Source organism: Lissotriton vulgaris, chromosome 2_1 (assembly GCF_964263255.1).
Source record: "Lissotriton vulgaris chromosome 2_1, aLisVul1.2, whole genome shotgun sequence".
In the NCBI taxonomy this organism is placed as follows: Eukaryota; Metazoa; Chordata; class Amphibia; order Caudata; family Salamandridae; genus Lissotriton; species Lissotriton vulgaris.
Window position 1 is genome coordinate 1,765,450,094 of NC_141687.1, and position 19,817 is coordinate 1,765,469,910.

At 47.0% G+C, this 19,817-nt stretch overlaps 1 protein-coding gene across 6 annotated transcripts in view; it reads left to right on the forward strand.

The window, feature by feature from the left end:
• The window catches only part of C2_1H11orf24 (chromosome 2_1 C11orf24 homolog), a 300,999-nt gene that overhangs the window by 239,322 nt on the left and 41,860 nt on the right, over nt 1–19,817 (forward strand). For all 6 annotated transcript variants that reach the window (XM_086957821.1, XM_086957820.1, XM_086957818.1 and 3 more), the window contains one exon: nt 12,900–13,139. In XM_086957821.1, coding sequence (XP_086813947.1) covers nt 12,983–13,139 — 157 coding nt within the window. In that variant the 5' untranslated portion in view covers nt 12,900–12,982. The remainder of the gene's footprint in view (nt 1–12,899; nt 13,140–19,817) is intronic.

The following is a 19,817-nucleotide window of genomic DNA, read 5'->3' on the forward strand; positions in this document are numbered from 1 at the left end:
CATCACAGCATAGTACATGACAGTAAACATAAATAAATGCATGGTCAACTAATATGCCCTGCCCAAATAGAGTTAGAGGTCAAGCTCCCTAGCAACTATACAGATTTATCTACTGGATCCTATTTCCAACAATGTTCACGTGTTTCCTTCTAATGTTCCACATGGCTGCTAAAAATTTAGTTACAGCTAAAACAATTAGAGGAGAAAGATCCGTTTTAAGTATTCTATGAGCTTGCGAACAATGCATAATCCCCAGATTTTTACAAAGGGGAATAATCCACTTCTTTCTAGCTTTCTGGTAAACAGGGCAGAAAAACACAACATGCAATTCATTTTCCAACTCCGAGGTACAACCAGGACAATTTTTGGGAGAGGAATGACACCACTTGCTCGTAAAGGCTCTAACTGGCAAAGAGCTGTGTCTCTATTGGAAATATAACTTTCTAAAAGCAACTGGAATAACATCGTCAAAGACAGGCTCAAATTTATAAAAATCTTTAGTCATTAAGAACGTGCCGGACAGAGTACCAGTTTGGACATTCGATAAGCGAGCAGTTAGGTTTCTTTCATGGTACAGATTGACCAGATACTTGCACGATAAATTTCTGCAAGCTTGCTCCGGGTCGGACCACATGGGCGAGAGGCCTAATCTCTCAAATTCCTCTCTTACGTATTTCAACCAAGGAAGTTTCCGCGCATTCGGTAGTCTTAGAACATCCGAGAGCTCTTGCCTGTAGTTCTTGAGCTCTGAAGTTACCCAGAGTCTCCTCCAGAAAGTTAAAGGTTTGAGGCCCAGTTCCTCATTTATGGGTCTAAGGCCCAGGTCAAGCCTGAGCGGCAGCAGTGGTGTGCTAGAGGGCAGTGCTACCAACTGTCCTAAAAATGTGTTCTCCATGACGGCAATCGCCGGTGCACACTTGTGACTCCACAGTTCGCCACCATAGACTACCGCCCCGTGCCTGCAATTTATACATTTCCAGGGGTGGGCCAATTGGTTTTACAGAGGATTTGTTTAAGAGCTTAAGAATGCCCCCCGCTTTATGAGACCGCTTAAGTTGCGATTTTATTTGGTGTTGCACCCAGGTCATACTTTCATTTAGGGTGAGACCTAGATACTCAAATGTCTGAACTCTTTCAAGCCGAACTCCACCTATCGCGGGGCTCGGGCGTGTTGTTATCGGAGGGTTAAAGATCATGAATTTCATTTTCAAGGTGTTTACAACTCCCGGTCCAGACAGAAAGACACAAAGCCGTCCAGAACTCGCTGGATGCCCATAGGGGTCTTAGAGAGTAATAAGGTATCATCTGCGAACATGATCGCAGAGATCCCAGACCCAGCAAGTTTTGGAGCATCACTATTGGGGACCGCATTCAGGTGGGAGATTACCCCGTTGACATAGAGGCAAAACAGTGTGGGCACCAAGACGCACCCATGTCTTACCCCCCTGCCAACGGGGAATCTAGCTGACAAAGAACCATTTTTCCCACACCTGACCTGTGCGAAATTCTCGGAGTGGAGTCGGATTATCATATTCAGAAGAGGGGGAGGAATACCCAATTCCGAAAGCACACTCCACAGTTTCCGACGTGGGACTAGATTGAAGGCCGCACGGAGGTCCACAAAGACAGTATAAAGTGAGCCGCCCTCGATCTTAACAGTTTTCCAGTAAAGCAGGGTTAATCGAAAAATCTGATCCATAGTGGATACATTCTTTCTGAACCCAGCTTGGTAAGGGCTTAAGATGTCAAATTCCTCCATCCAATCTAAAAGGCTGTCTAAAATCAACCTCGTGAAGAGCTTTTGCGACACGTCAATGAGGCTGATTGGCCTGTAGTTGGCTGGGAGCAGAGGTGAGCCCTTCTTGAAGATAGGGACTATCTCTGCTCTCAGCCAAGTGCTAGGGACCGCCATGCCCCCTAAAATTGCATTAAAGATAACTGTTAGATAAGGAACCCAGACCCTGGGTTAGTGTTTTAAAAGATCGGCAGGCACTTTATCCAGCCCAGGGGCTTTGCCAGGTGGAAGTTTGGCAATAGCAGCCCTGACTTCTCCCTCAGTAAAATCAAGCTCAGTCGTTTCAGCAGTAAAACTAGGAACTAATCCCCCTTGTGCCAGGTCCTCAGTAAAGTTGTCCCCCTGGTACAAAGTGTGAAAGTGTTCTTCCCACACATCCGCAGCGATGTTAGGTGCTACTGCCGATACGGGGTCAGCCGACCCCGTGTTCACAATTAGCCAGAACTTCCGAGCAGCTCTTATTGACAGTTCAGATGTTAAGTTTGCCCAGTTCTCGTTGCCCCAGTCAACCTTGGCATGATGAATTAACTGCCGATATACTATCCTCCTTTGTTTTATGAGTGCCCTATTATTATTATGTTTCAGGTCCTCAGAGTTCTGTTTTCGCCATTCTGCAGGCCTTATTGTACCAGGTAGGTCTGTTACCGGATCTTCTCCCTCTAGGCCCAGGGGGGTTTAGGATCTCTGCTAGACTGTTGACTAGTTCTTTATTAAGATCTCCTAGCTTTAAATATACTTCAGGCGGGGGTGCTGCAGCTTTAGGGCGCCAGCGGCTTCCAATACAAGAATTACCCAAGCATATAGCTCCGCCACTAGCTCTGGATGAGTAACCAATTTGTCCCATCTAACCCTACGCCTGTTGTTTGATAGAAGCACCCTATTAACTAGTCCGCACTCTGCACTGCAGCTATCTTTGGGGATACTGGGGGATAGAAAGTCTAGGATCAGCGCATTGTGATCACTTTCGCCCCTAGGTACCACCCTAAAATCAAGGACCTTGTGCCAAGCACAGCTCTCGACAAAAATATAATCCAGGCGGGACTCCTGCCCAGGTTTATTAAAAGTGCACTTTAAGGGGATATCCGATTTTACACGCCAATTGCAGGCCCTGATTGAGTGGTTCAATGTCAGGGCATAATTTGTACGGCCAGTGGCGCCCATGACCTGGGGGGTGGGGGGGACCCACCACATGAGGAATTTTCCAGTGGTCATCCTCCTCCTGGTTTGCACCATCCAACAGGCCCGCAAGTGGCTCGAAGTGAGGTCTCCCCCTATCACAAATGTAATGCCCTCAGGGATCTCATTTAGGAAGGAGGAGAGCTCTTCGATGGTTCTGGACTCCGATGTAATACTCACAAGTCTAGAGTAGATATTGACTAGGGTGAGTCTAGACCCATTCTGCCACTCTAGGACCGCACATTGCACGTCTTCTGTTGCTGTATCCATAACCCTGGCGCTACAGCCCAGGTGGGCTCCCACCCAGATTGTTAACCCCCCCGACGGTCTGCCCTTTCCCCCCACCTTGCAGGGACTGAGAATGAGGCAAAGCCCAATCGAAATTGTTCTTCCCTCGCCCAGGTTTCCTGGAAGAGGCATAAGTCATTCGTATCTATGAAAGAACCCCACTCAGGGCAGGCCATTTTGTTACAGAGACCTGCCACATTCCAGAGAGAATTCTTAGTGATGTAGAGTCATATGGGAGTCCTTGGGTTTGCGAAGTGGATTCTACATCGGTGGCTAACGTAGACACATTATGGAAAGTTGGTTGCCCCGTAGCCTGACTGTCAATAATAGGCCCAGATGGTACGGCCTCCGGTATCCCTGGGTGAGTATTCCTCACACTACCTTCTTCCTGGCCACTTTGCTGATTCGAGACACCCGTCCCCCCATCTCGGCCCCCAGAACTTGCTCATGGTGTGGCCAGTCTACCTGGTCCAGGCAGCTATACCTATTGGTGTGAGAGTAGTGGGTGGGTACAACGGGCTCATAAAGATTGGTCCTGAACCCTCTAGTGTGTCCCCTAGGTCCCACCCTTGTCCAACCCTCTTCAAGCCCAGGTTCAGATTGGATGTTAGCAGGTGGGTAAAAGAATGATAATGGGAGTGTCGGGATTGCGGTATCTGCCATACTGCCCGGCCAGTTGCACATATGCAAGACAATCCCGGGGTTCCTAAAATTTACCAGGATACAATCACCCTTGATTTTTTTGTTAGTATGTCCCACCCACGCAACCCTTCTAACCATTAAAATTTCACTTGAGATATGGGGGGGAAGGGGTCTATAGGTGTTCAGCCAGCTAGCTACTTTATTTTTCAAAGACGCAAAAGGTTCTACTGCTGGATTGCTAAGCTCGGGAACACCGGTTAAAACCACTACATGGGGAGCAGCCTCAGGGGGTAAGTTGACTACCTTTTTCAGCCACACTCTATTACCATCAGTGTTAGTCCGCTCATCATTCACAGCAGTCTTTCTATCCAACCTGTTAGAATTAACCAATGCAGCAGACTCGGTGTTCTGTACTAAGATAGGGGGGATTACTTGGGCAGGAATAGTTGCTGAAAGGGGGAGGTTGGGTGGAGGAACACCCCCCCATTAGCGTCAGGCTCCCTCTGCGTACTTTCCAAAGATTTCAGATGGTCCACCATGTCCCCGGTGGCCGTTTCTATTGTTTGCAGCCTAAGATCAATACAATCCAGTCTAACAACCAGGGGTCAAGTACATTTTTCAGAATATTTCCGAGGGCGAGAGTAAACTGGTCACCCCCAGCAAACGCTACATCCCCAAATCTTAATGCGGTGGGCTGCACCACAGGCAGAATTTGGGGGGGGGGGGGGGGGTAGATTAAAAATACCACTATTTTCTGGAGGGACCGCCCTGACTTCTATCGGACCTATGGTCTCATTATTTGTGAGACCTTTATCTAGTTTCGCCTTTTTTCCACCCCTTGCCTGCACCCCTCGTTTTCTTTTTGGGACAGCCCCTGCCCGAATTCCTTGTGACTGTGGAGTGTTGAGATCGTGCCTGCCTCTAGGTGACACGCTGTTTTCATTTGATGGCACAGGAATGACCTCCGGGATAACCGGAAGGGAGTCTCTATGCATTACGGGGCTACACCTAAGCTCTTGGAGTACAGTTGTTATTGTTTGATCAATACTGTTTAGGAGAGCAGTTTTCAGGAGTTTTAACATTAGCTATTAGACCCAATGAAGATCTTCTAACATTTTCAATTCCCTGCGAAAGCCGTCTTTCTAGAATAGTTAATTCATTAGTCACGAGTGAATTTGCTCTGAGCAGAAAATTGTCCATAGTACCTGCCGCCATGGTACTCGACGCTGTGGCTTTACTTCTGGTTTCCCGGGTTGTCATAGTCCTTGCTCCACGGTGGTCCTCCACCCGGGGATGAGTAGGTGCCTGTTAGGCACTGGCACAAATAATCAAACACCAAGAGGGGTGGCCCGGTCCGGTCTTACTCGGTCTGTAACGGGCTAGAACGGGTCCGCCCTTGGCCCGGGCTTCGCCTGTCGCCGCCCACGCGCGTCCCGCGAAGCGCTGGTATGGGCGTGGTTAAATAAAGGGAGGTGGTAGGCGGGAAGAGGACCAGCTGCGTCCAATCACATGCACTGCCTTCTGGTCCTCGCAGTCCCGCTGCCTCCTGGTGTTCTTCTCTTCGCTTGAAATGAAAGTCTCTCTCACAGCCCAGGTCGGCAAAGCAAAACAAATAGGCTAAAGTCACTAAGAGCCTCCAGGGGAGTGAGCAAAGGATTCCCAGCACGTCACGAACGGCTACGAGCGGCACCCTGGCCACACTATGCTGGACAGAAATAAAGAATGACTGGCCAACGGTGCTCCAGCATGTGCTAACCACCCTCACCCTCAACCTAAATGACGCATGGGGTCTAAACACCAGCTTTTCTGCATTCAAAAACATTGCCAATTAAGCACCCAAACTACAATCCTGGTGAATCGACAAAGCTGAGATGACGTGGAAAAAACATGGATGGATGGTTCTGCATTCCCACGCAAACTGGGGTCGGCAACCCTACCTCATAAGCCACATATCTTCATCAACACAGTATTCTATCCTCCTCATCGGTTTGGGAGTTTTTACATCTAAAGACCAGGTTCCACTTTGGAAACAAACCTGGTCGAACTTCAGCTGTCGTTATGCGGTAGCTCAGAAGAGCCTGTGTTACATTTTCTGTACATCTGCCCTGTGTCAGCCCGCTGAGACGGAAACTATTACTACCAGCCCTCCGGTCTCTCCAGATAAGATCTTACCAACCTGCTGTGATGACACTTTTGAACAGTCCGTCGCTCAAGCTCTCCTGTAGGGCATCAAAGTTCCTCCAACAAGTTAATAGCAAACAGCTACAAATGCAGTGGGGGCTAAGTGCGAGGACCGAGAGAGGTAGCTCAGCGCATGGAAGGAAATCTTAAGCTGCCATCGCAGTCTTTCAGCCAAGCAACAATAGCACTGCGTTTTAGTAATAATAGGGAGTGTTTTTATAACTTAACCGTTATGTATTTTTTAGAGCACATTCTTTAAACCGATTTGGTGCCATATTAAATACAGAGTTGCCGGGGAGCCTTTCCTAGTGTCAGGGAACCATCCAAACTGAGCTTGGCTCAACAGCGAGGAAACCTCGGCAAGCTGAGCCACTAAGCGATCCCACTGTGTGGATTTTCTTAAATTCTGAGAGATAGCTTCACCCATGTTATGAATGGTTATTACCCATGTTTTGATTGGTTATTACCCAGAGACCTTTATGTGCCCCTCAATAGGGGTTATTGTTTACTAAGCTATTATTGATAACACATTTACACTTAATGAATTGTCTGTTGTACCATACGGTTAACCTCTAATAAAAGAGAGAGGGACCCCAAGACCAAAGGGATAGGGTTCCACAATTGACACAAGTCAAGAAATGAATTCCCTTTGGGCGCATTAACATCAATACAAGGGTACTTGCAGACAAACAATAGACTCACCAATACCAAAAAGTAACAAGGAAGCAATGATAATAGTGAGAAATTCAATACACGTGAAAACACTATAGTAAAATTAAATCTCAGTACAATTTATTAACATACATTATATTGATTAAAAATTGGGAAACATACACAGGACGGAACAATAATAAATAAAAACAACATTCCAATAAAAAAGGAGCTACAGGTAAAAGGACTAAACTCAAATAAGACAATTATTTGGAATTTTCCTTAATTTCTTATTCCAAATTCACTCCTTGAGCATCGACGCGTTTCGGCGGTATAATCAGTATATGACCGCCTTCATCAGGGTATTTGTACACCTGTTTCCCAATATTTCTCAGGCATAAAACACATTTTTCAGTACGTCATAAGGGGTATACTTCCTCCTTATCCTTTGCAGGAGATATTCGTCCAGCGAATTTTCTTCTTAGCATGTATCGTATTCTAAATTAGAAGAATGGCGGAAGCATGGTCCTATTTTCACATTCGGTAGCACGTCCAGCAATATAGCTGAGAGATAAAATTTAAAAATAGTATGGACCCAGCACGCGGTAAAGCAGCAGTAATGTGCGCTCAATATCTAGTTCCAGGTAGGTCCAAGACGTTAAAACGTCAATCGTTATATGGTTCCGGTAAACGGATAAATACCAAGAACCCGGGATTTATTTTCTCCTTGCTTGTCCTCCTTTATGAAACAATCCGGTCCTTCTGGCGTCCGGACGCCAGAAGGACCGGATTGTTTCACGCGGGACAGTTGATAATTCATAAAGGAGGACAAGCAAGGAGAAAATAAATCCCGGGTTCTTGGTATTTATCCGTTTACCGGAACCATATAACGATTGACGTTTTAACGTCTTGGACCTACCTGGAACTAGATATTGAGCGCACATTACTGCTGCTTTACCGCGTGCTGGGTCCATACTATTTTTAAATTTTATCTCTCAGCTATATTGCTGGACGTGCTACCGAATGTGAAAATAGGACCATGCTTCCGCCATTCTTCTAATTTAGAATACGATACATGCTAAGAAGATAATTCGCTGGACGAATATCTCCTGCAAAGGATAAGGAGGAAGTATACCCCTTATGACGTACTGAAAAATGTGTTTTATGCCCGAGAAATATTGGGAAACAGGTGTACAAATACCCTGATGAAGGCGGTCATATACTGATTATACCGCCGAAATGCGTCGATGCTCAAGGAGTGAATTTGGAATAAGAAATTAAGGAAAATTCAAAATAACTGTCTTATTTGAGTTTAGTCCTTTTTCCTGTAGCTCCTTTTTTATTGGAATGTTGTTTTTATTTATTATTGTTCCGTCCTGTGTATGTTTCCCAATTTTTAATCAATATAATGTATGTTAATAAATTGTACTGAGATTTAATTTTACTATAGTGTTTTCACGTGTATTGAATTTCTCACTATTATCATTGCTTCCTTGTTACTTTTTGGTATTGGTGAGTCTATTGTTTGTCTGTAAGTACCCTTGTATTGATGTTAATGCGCCCAAAGGGAATTAATTTCTTGACTTGTACCATACGGTTACGCACAAGCACTTTGTTGGTAATTCAAGCTCATGTTCTGCTAGACAGCATTTTTTACCACAGTCCAGCCCGAACAGCCAAGCCATGTCTTCCTGGACCGTAAACAAGCATTCCGGGACGGTTTCTGGCTAATCAGTCGTCATCAGCCAGGCTAGCTTGAATCCAGTGACAAAGTGAGCAAGGGACCCACGTCTGGGCATAACCTGCCAACTTAGGGCGAACAAAGCAAAACCAAAGGTGATGATTGACCGAGTGTTGAACAATGCAAGCACTCACCCCCAGTCAACTGATCTGGGTTTAATCCATCATCATTCTTTAGCTCACTCCACTACCCCAGTTCATACATGGCTGTATGCAAATCAGTTTGACCCTGTGCCTCATGGAAACAGTCCAGCACGAACTGCCAAGCCATGTCTTCCCTGAACCGGAAACAAGCATCCTGGAACCCGTTTCTGGCTAATCAGACGTCATCAGCCAGGCTAGCTTGAATCCAGTGGCAAAGTGAGCAAGGGACCCACGTATAGGCATAACCTGCCAACTTAGGGCGAACAAAGCAAAACCAAAGGGGATGATGGACGGAGTGTTGAACAATGCAAGCACTCACCCCCAGTCAACTGATCTGGGTTTAATCCATCATCATTCTTTAGCTAACTCCACCACCCCAGTTCAGACCTGACCATATGCAAATCAGTCTGACCCTGTGCCTCATGGGAACAGTTATTTCGGTCTGGACTGTTCCCATTGGGTGCAGGAACAAGACTGATTTGCATATGGCTGGGTCCAAATTGGAATGGCGTGGTGAGCAAAAAAACAATGGATTTAGTCCCAGATCTCTGTACTGGGGTGAATGTATGACATTGTTCTGCATTCTGTCCATCAATAGTTTTTTGCATTTGTCACTCAGAGTGTGACGGGTATGCTCAGACGTGAGTCCCGTGCTCTCCATGCCACCGGAATCAAGCTATCCTGGCTGAAGAGGGGTGGAACCCCAAAACCGGTCCTAGGATGCTTGTTTCCAGTCCAGGGAGGACCTGGCTTGGCAGTTCGGGCTGGACTGTTCCCATTGTGTGCAGGGTCAAGACTGATTTGCATATGGCTGGGTCCAAATTGGAATAGCATGGTGAGCAAAAAAACGATGGATTTAGGCCCAGATCTATGTACTGGGGTGAATATATGACCTTGTTCTGCATTCTGTCCATCAACCGTTCTTTTTGCCTCCAGCAGAAATTTCAGATTTCCAGTGCTGACTCCTCCCGTCTTGGAGAATGGCTATAAGGCAGACACCAACCCTGGTGACAATGCAGCTGTTCGAATACTCTATGTAGCTCTCCCTTCTTTTCTGAAAAAAACACTTGGGACTGGAACAAAGTGGGGTGTATCGCCTCTCACTTTTCTACACATTTTGCCAAACGGAGGATGGGGATCCACTCTCTCAAACTTGAGAACTGTTTTATTTTTTTATCTTTTCAGGTGTCCTTCCCAGGTTGCTCTTCCGGGATAGCCTTTCTGTAAAGTGATGCTTCTCCTTCAGATAGCACTGGGGCGGTCTTCAAGCAGGAGCATCAACCACATGGGTGCAGTGATCTGTTAGTTATCTGCACCTAGCACCTCCTCTCTAAAGCAGCAGGGACAGATAAAAGTGCAGTCCTTGCCTAGAAACGTCCCCACCTTGAACACCAGAAACTGCAGTACCCATCTTCACCGCCAACCTCTCACCCCGCCCAACCTCACATTGTTACGGACAGGCCTAGAACATCATGCACACACTAGATTAACGTTCCTGTCCCAACAGTTAGAAAATTAAGTGCAGAAATAGGAAGTTTCAATCAGAACACGTTGTTTTAGAGGTTGGGGTAAAGTTGAAGGAGAAGTGCAAAAAACACCTGCGGACAGCTGAATACAATACAGAGGTGAAAAATAGGTTCCTGGCAGGTGAACGCAGTACAGAACAGGATGAAAGCCTGCCTGTATGCGAGGTCCAGAGCCCTGGGGACTGTGTGGAACTGTGGGGCAAGTTGTTGGGCTGCACCACACAGAAGCATAAAGCTGCATGTACGATACGTTTTACCTGCCGCAAATGGAGACTCGGGGGTTTGCAACTGCTAACAAGTCGTTTGGGCTACACTAACGCTATTTTGCGAGTCGGTAACCTATTACCAATGTTCAAAATAGGGTTTGCGAGTCAGTATTAGGAAGAGGGGTTTCAAGGGCATCCCCTCCTAATAGCGAGTTGCAGGGGCATGTAAGAATGTTTTGCAGCCGGGCTGCGGTTGCAAAACATTCATAATGTACTGACTCCATGAAGGAGGTGGTCACCCATTCACAAATGGGATGGGGTCCCCAAGGAACCTCTTCTCTTTTGTCAATGTGGGCAATAATATTTTTTTAAGAGCAGACAATGGGCCCAAGGGCCACCTTCCTTTTTGTGTATGTGGTCACCAACAATTTTTAAGAAGTGGCAGTGCTCCTATGGACCCCTTCCTCCTCTTAAAAAATGAAAAATGTAGTTTTTCATTTTTCTTTTTTAAATGAATCTCGTTTTCCTTTAAGGAAAACTGGATGCATTTCAAGAAAAAAAATGCTTTATTTACAAGGAAGTAACAGAGATGGTGGTCGGCTGACCCCAGCTGGCTGCCAGCCAGGTGATTACAGGCCATTCTCAATGGGTCACAAATTGCAACCTGAATCATGAATATTGATGAGGCAAGTCAATTACGACCCCATTGAGACACTGTTGTACATCGCATTTTGCAAGTTTCTAATTGCGAGTCACAATTAGGAACTCGCAAAATATTTCCGTTGTGAATGTGGCCCATAATGTTGTCTCCAGTTGCTGTTCAGGAAGTATTCTAAGCGTACATTAAAGACTGTCGGCAGGGATCCCCTCATTGTACCAGCAGTAATGTTAAAAAAGGCCTTACCAATTTGTCAGGCTTCTGTCTAGGTAATACATACCAGCCACAGTGCAATGCCCTTTACATCAATTTAATAAGTTTCCCCAACGCCACATGATTTATTACTCAAAGTAGCTTTAAATATAACACACACATAGATTTTTAAAGTACATGTGCCTGCTGAAGGATAATCTGGCACTGAAATAAGTTATCCCTTCCCCAACTCAATAGTTGGAATGGTTGTATTGGAAATTTAACTGGAAATGTTATTGAAATTCAACAATTTTTTTATCCAAACATCACTTGCTAGTCTTGAAAATACACACATTTTCATTTCAAATACACGCTTTTCAATATTGATATATAATTATTAAGAAAACCAAGCAAAAACTTCTAATTAAGTAAGCTGGGTTGCATACGGACAGCTTCTTACAGGTAGCTTGAGAGCCACCACTAGACCCTTTCTGCCATCTAAACTGGGGTTTCCGGTGAACTAGTCCCAGACCTGCTCTTTTCAACTAAAGAACTAGTAAGTTGGCCTCCAGTTGACAGTGACCAGGCACTGGCCACTTGACGTAGCCGCTGCACTCCAGAAAGAACGGCGGGAGGGGATACCTGCATGAAGTTCTTTGGGTCGAAAGGATTTTGTGGCAGATGCATCAAAGCCATTACAATTTCAGTATCTATAACCAAAATCACAGCAGAGTAGCTAAGGTGATCCATTTCCCCATTGGAAAGTATCGATGTTTATCTGTAATGAGACTGACGTTTGAGGTACAGTTAAGGATCATGCAAACTTTCAGGAATGATCCGTTTTTGCTCGGATTTTGCACATTGAATAGCAAATGATCATTACCTCCGTGATAAACCGTACCTATTGTGCGTAGTGCGTGAACACTGTATTAGTGTTTGGGTGCACATGCAGCTAAGAAGGAGCTGGAGTTTTATTTTCCGTGTTAATTGTTTTGCTATGTAAAGTCTATTTCCTGATGTGTAATAAAGTACTTTTCTGTGATAAATTTAATAACCGACTGCACAGTCAGTCGTTCAGAGTGGTTCAAGTTTTAAAGGTGCATACTCTTTATGTACTCTGCCTGGCTATCCTGAGAGTTTGTTTGCTAAAGAAGTGTACTTGGTTCCCCATTTGCTGCCCATTGTTGGTTCAGTAGTACTGTGGCCTTTTTTTTAAACAATTGAAGCTAACTACCCTCTAAATGGTCTTCTGTAAGTAGGCAGGGGCTTTATTTACCGCACCTGGTAAAATAAAAAAAGAGGGGGTGGTATTTACCTGATATAATGAGTGCCTCTGGTTAGGAGTTTGCCCTAGGAAAATTGGGAATTACATGTGGAAAGAAGTACGTAATGCACACATTTAAACATCTACTACAGTTTTCCACACATCTTCCCTTGATATTTGCATGGTACGACCTGGCAAAAGTGTAAGGGGAAAAATGCAAGCGTGCAGATAACCGCCTAAGTTTGCACTTTAAAAACTCTAGTATGCCCAGAGATTGTAATTTTTTACCCTAGTAGAATTTAGGGCCATAGGGTTAGAAACAGTACATGTGAATATTGTAGATGCAGAAGGCTAATTTTCAGGTGCTTTACAAAACGTCGCTAACCTTATATTTATGATATTGACTGAAGACATCTGTGTGCGTTTTCTGTTTCAGAACCAGCACGATGGGCAGCAGCTGAAATAAACTCTTGAGTGGCTGACCTACAAACTCCGAGGTGGAAGGACCCTTCCTTCAGGATGTGGGCTACCTTGGTTCTGGTGGCCATGCTTTCCTTGTGTGCTTCTGAGGGCAGGGCTAGTGCCTCTGATGAAACTGGAGTCAGAGTGCTGCAGGTCCGCAACACCCGCAGCAGGCAGAGGTGCAGCCAACAATGTAAAGAAGCATTGTTCCCAGGTACGATAAAGTCCCTTGATCAAACAAAACAAAAAATGCTGACTGGAAAATTATTGGTGGGCAAAGGTTAGATTTGTAATTTGTATGAAAACAATGCCAACGTGAAATGGTACTTGGACAGTTGTATGCATAATTCTTGGAGATTTGGGCTATGTCAAATGAAGGCTCATGGTAACTCTGTTGCCACCGTGCAACAGCTGTTTGCTGGGTACCATTCTCATGAGACCTACCATCACATTTGTACAGTTTAAACCATTGTATTACATTCTCCACTTGTCAGCCTTAGACTTACTATTTGGACCTAGTTGGCTGAGAGGCATAAAGGGGAAATAGATGTGCCTGTCCCCAGAATGAGTTTCTGGAGAGCCAGGACTAGGGCTTGCTTTAAAGACCAGGGTAAATCCCTCTTTTTCACAAACCCGAAGCACGTATGGGACTGGGCTGACCGTCACCACAACGAAACACCTGTGGGTCCTGTGGAAAGCTCCTCCCGCCCACTCAGCAAAAAGACAGCGGAGGCAAAACCGGGTTTGACGGGCTGCAACCCCCCATGTCCACAATGACCAGGCCCCCAGCACTTGAACAAATGATATAGAATTGGCACCGGGCCCTCTAGGCAGGATTGTCTCTGTGACATGGTGACCGCGCATCAGAAGGGGAGAAAGGCCCCCACATCTTCATATCAGACATCGACCCCACAATGACCGATGGATCCCAACAGGACTCCAAACCCTGCTGTTGATGACCCCACTGAAGGCAGATAGAATAAAATAATCCATGCCACTATTGACCCTCTTCAGAACGCCATCGAACATGACTCAAACTCTGAGAGAGCTGCCACACACCACAGTGGCCACATGACACCCAGGGTTCACGGTACTATTCACCTTGAACGCCCAGTTGCCATGGGTGGTGAGGCACCCACCCCTCCCCCCTATTCTTCCCTGCACCATCATTTATGAGCCTTGTGCAGATTAGCTGTTGCAAACCACGGCTTGGCCTTGCGTGCATACTGTTTCCTGCTATCACGTTGATGCTCCAACTCAATTAATGATTCACCAGTCCTATCAGTGTAGACATTCTGCTGGTTGCAGTAGGCCCTGCATGTTATAGTTAATTCCCCTGTTAACACAGTTCACCACCCAGCAATCCGGCCAGGGAGGTACACATCACCTAGCCCACAGAAGATGGGTAACTACATTAGCGCCTCCAGGGAGGTTCCTCGGATAAGCCCAGCGCCCCTCTCTAGCAGTTCTTCTCACCTGCAATATAGCCACTCGATAAGACACGGTTCCTAACCGTCCGTGATATGCACATGGTGAGAAAGTGCTACTCTGTTTACTCCTACGTCAAGCAACAGAATGAGCACATCATATTCCCACAGGAAATCCACACCACAGTGGTAGAACTGCAGTTCTTACAAAGGTGCTGGAGAGGATATGTCATCGCTATCACCTACTCTGCATCCATGGAGTAATAAGGAGGGGTGGTATACGCTTGTTGAGGGCGGCTTGCGAATTCTCCTGGCAAGCATCTATGTTTCATGCATTGATCACAAGGACTTCTAGAACACGCTCTTCAGGGTATTAGTGCATAAAACTGGGACGTCTTGTATTCTAGGTGGAGACTGCACCTATGTGCTTGCCCTACAGAGGGATCAATCCCACCCCCCATTCCCACATTTCCCCCAGATACCTGGAGGTCCGTGTACCCACACTCCCAGGTTTGTTCATTCTGTTGTGCAGCACATGACCTTTACATGCGCCATGACCATATTCTGTGCTATACCTCCACCCTTGATTCGGTCAGATACAGCCTAGGTCAATTTCCTAGGCTGTATCATTTCTGATCATGAGGTGCACATAACTGACGTGGCGTGGAATGAACAAAACATTTGCTGCCTGTTTAATGTGATGGATCAAGCCCCGAGACGATTCTCATATGCAGGTTGATTATTATTGGATCTTGAAAAGGCTTTTGACACATTCACATGAGATTATCTTTTCCAAGTACTGGTCGGGATGGGAATAGATGCACGCCTCAGAGCATACACAAAACTGTTATACACTGACCCCACCTCCAGTGTCCACCTGGGCAGGCTTATCTCACCACCCTTTTCTGTAGGCAGAAGCACTAGGCAGGGATGCCCCCGATACGCCTCGCTATTCATGATAGCTATGGAACTAATCGCCACCAGGCTCTGCCTGGAAGGTGAGGCGTGTGGGATACCCTTGAATGGTACAACCCTCTTGATGTGTCTGTATGCGGAGGACCAACTTCTCTACATTCACAACATCCACTCAGACCTCTTCCCAAAACATACTACGCTTCAGGAATTTTCACATGCAGCTGATCTTGAGGTGAACTGAGCCAAGTCATGTGTGTACCCTCTAAATTGCAGCAAAAGTCCGCTCGAGGTGCGACTTGGAGGAACTTTATTGAACTCGATGGGCGATAGAGTTCAATAACTCAAAGTTTTGCAGCGTGAATCTTTCTGGATTCACTATGCTGTGCATTATTCCGCGGTCTAGTGATTGGGTCCGGAATCGTAGTCTTTTCTTTCTTTTTTTTTTTCGTCGCACAGGTGGGCGTCGAAGTCCCACCTTTTGGTGTAATTCCTGTGACGTCGGCACCCTTCCTGCAGAAGCTCCCTCCTTTGGGCGCCATCTTCAGATTCTTTTTTTCCGCCGTTGGGTCTGGATCGTTCCCGAGAGGCTCCAGAGTTTTGGAGGAAAGAAGAGGCAGAAAAGTCGATTTTTGCACGGAAAAGACTGAGAAGACGACGAGGAACAACCGCATCGAGCCGGGACGACGAAGGAGAAGGAGTACTTCGAGAACTTCGACGTCCAACGGAGAATGCGCACACAGGGGGCCCTCTGAGCGCAAGAAATGGACAAGACACCCTTTAAATTCTGCCGTAACTGCCACCACAAATACGCGCAGAAGGACCAGCACCCGGTTTGTAACCTCTGCCTACCGGTCGACCACGAGAGCAAGGACTGCAACGCCTGCTCCGCCTTCACACCGAAGACTCTCCGGGTTAGAGTTCGACAAAGAAGAGCCAATTACAACATGCAAGGCAAGGGACACCAACCACCTAGGGCTCTCGAGCGATAAGGAAGACCGCGTCGCCGGAGAAGACGATGACTACACGGTCGTAGAGACCGATAAGACTTCTAAAGAGGTAGGAGAGTCGACGACACCTAAGTCCCCGACAGACTCTCGAAAGTCTGAGTCAGACTCTCGAAATACAGAGTCTAAGTCCTCGAAGGGAGCACTGGTGCCGAAAATCTCGACGGCCGCAGCTGCATCCTGAGACAAACAGCCCAGCGGATCCTTCAAAAAGGACTCCCATGCGGCGAAGACCAGCGAAAAGCTAAGGTCGTCGAAGCACGTCCCCGAAAAGGAACGTTGGACTTCGAAAGAAAAGGAACCGAAGGTCGCTTCGGCGTCGATTAAGGACCTGAAGCCCATTTCAACATCGACGTATACGTCTAAGAGATCAGCCGAATCGCTCGACGCCGAACAGGCCGCCGAAATGGAGAGAAAGAAAAGACTGCTCTAGCATCCCACAAAGAAAGAATGAGTTTGACGCAAAGTTGAAGAGGTTAGCGATTCCGTCGAAGACAAAGACGGTGATCGTCAAAGTAGAAGAGGAGGAGGACTACGAGGTCGAAGACCCGCCAAAAAGTCCCGAGACCCAGGACCCTCCAGAGGAAGAAGCCTTCTACTACGAGGAGGAGGGCGACTATGATCAGCGGACGATCCTTGGCTCAACATCCTCGGGGGCACTGGACCTGGAGTGGCAGGACCTTGACACCAAAAGACCTGAAGAGGCCGTGGACACGTACCCTTCGAGGCCTTCGCCGCCAGATGACATTGGGGCCTACAATATGGTCATCAAGAACGCGGCAACAGCTTTTGGAGTCCAGCTAGATGAGGAAAAACAGAAAGCAGACTTCCTCTTGGAGACCCTGCTCCCCCCACAAACTAGGAGCCAGTACCTCCCCATGCTCGAGAGCGTCATGGCCCAGGGGAAAGAGGCGTTCAAGGAACCGGCAACATGCAGGTCAGTGACACGAGGACGGAGAAGTATAAACACTCTTCTAAGGATCCTCCCTACATCCGAGTATCAGTTACAGCGGACTCCATTATTGCGGCGACTGCCAGGAAAAGGGCACATTTGCCAACAGGGCTACCACCAGACAAGGAAAGCAGGAGGATGGACCTAACTGGGTAGAAGATAGAAAGAAATGTAGCCATGCACTGGCGCATGGCAAACTCTAACACCCTGCTGAACAGGCACCAGTACCAAATTCTGGACGAGATCGGACAGCTGCTCAAGCACCTCCCAGACGAGTACCAACAAAGAGCTTCACACCTTGTGGAAGAAGGGAAAAATGTGTCTAATTTTTGCCTCAAAACAGCCCTAGACGGAGCTGACACGTCCAGCAGGCTGATGATGTTGGGAATGATGGAGAGAAGGCAGGCCTGGCTCAGGATCTCGGGCTTCAAACCAGAGGTGCAGCACAACATTCTAAACACCCCGTTCAATGGGGAGACACTGTTTGGGGCGCCGGTGGATGAAAAACTCACCCAGCTCAAAAAAGAAAACTAAACTGCAAGGTCCATGGGGGCCTTAATATTCAGGGGGACGAAAAGGGGTACTCCGTCGCGGAGTCCGAAAGGAAGAGGGGGAAACCAGCCAGGAACGTCACACCAGACTTTCCAACAGTCCCACCAGGGAGACAGCCATACACAACAAGGACATCAAAAACAAACCTGGCACTACCAGCAAAGGGACCAGTCCTTTCGCGGGAGGACGAACGGACATGGATAAAAGAAAAGAGGGGGCCAACAACCCACCTCTAAGTGACTCCATCACGCAATACGTGCCCACCGACAAAACTCCTCCCAGGGTGGAGCACAACAAGACCAATTCAGGGTTACACAGCCAGAACATCAACGAGCATGTAACACCAGTAGGAGGCAGGCTAAGTCATTTCTTACGGGAGTGAAAGAAGATAACCACAGACAAATGGATACTCAACATCATACAGTTCGGATACTTCATAGAACTGGAAAAGACACCGCCAAACAGGAAACAAAAAAGAAGGGCGCTGTCAGGAAAAGAACTAGAGCTACTTTAAAAGGAAGCGAAGGGACTCCACCAAAAGGAGGCCATCGAACCAGAACCATACAGAGAAAGGAACAAGGGAGTGTACTCAACCTACTTCCTGGTACCAAAGGTGGACGAAACACTGAGAAACATCCTGGACCTAAGGTTCCTAAACAAGTACTTAAAGACACAAAAGTTAAAGATGACGTCCCTACAAGAGGTCATTCCTCAGATAGGAGACGGAGAATTCATGGCCACCAGAGACCTCAAAGATGCCTACCTGCACATCCCAATGAACAGGCAGCACAAGCATCTTTTGAGATTTACCATCAACAAAGATCACTACCAGTTCACAGCCTAGCATTCGGACTAAAATCCGCACCAAAGGTCTTCACAAAGTGCCTCGCAGCAGTGGCAGCGCACCTAAGGAGGGAAGGGATACATGTATTCCCTTACCTGGACGACTGGCTAATAAAGGCAAGTTTACACAGGACATGCAAAGAACACGCATAGTGCGTGACAAGTATACTGGTGGATCTGGGATTCTCCATTCACTGGGGGAAATCCTCAATGGAACCAGAGCAAGTAAAAATCTTCCTAGGAGCACAGATCGACACCATACAGAGCAGGGTGTTCCCCAGCGACAAGAGAACAATGGCCCTGCTGAAGGAGATGCTCCTCTACCAGAAGGGGCGAGCTCTGACCATGAGGACAGCGAGCAAGATCATGGGTATGATGGCCTCCTGCATACATCTGGTCCCAAATGTACGGCTCCACATGAGACCATTCCAGGAATGGCTGCAAGAAAAATGGTCACAAGCTACAGGAAGTTGGGAAGATCTAGTGGTTGTAACGCACGCAGTGCAGGAGGAGATGTCATGGTGGAACAAGGAGAACATAACGGAAGGGAGGCTTTTAACACCACCGACTCAAACGGTGACCATCACCACAGACGCGTCCCAGAAGGGATGGGGAGCTCACATGAGCAAGCTCAGGGTAAGGGGTCTGTGGACTCCAGCGGATGCGGTCAAACACATCAAATACCTGGAACTAAAGACCGCGTTCCTCGCCCTGAAGGCCTTCCAGACAAAACTGTACAACCAGAGAGTGTTGATTCAGACAGACAACACGACAGCAATGTTCAAAAATAAAAAAGCAGAGAGGAACACAATCCGCCCCGCTATCAAACCTAGCGCAGGAGATATGGAGATGGCATCCCACTAAAAATAGACCTGCTAGCCATACACCTACCAGGGAAGGACATTGTGGAAGCAGACTGGCTCAGCAGACAAACATCGGCCTCCCACGAGTGGGAGCTCAATACACAGGAAACGCAAAGGCTATTCAGAAGGTGGGGAACACCGACAATAGACCTATTTGCAACATGCCAGAATGCAAAATGCCGAAACTTCGCATCCAGGCAACCAGGGTAAGGGTCCCTGGGGAATGTCCTATGGATAAGCTGGTCAAAAACATTTGCCTATGCTTTTCCCCCGATACGCCTGATACACAGAGTACTCAACAAGTGCAGAACCAGCAACATGACTGATCCTGGTGGC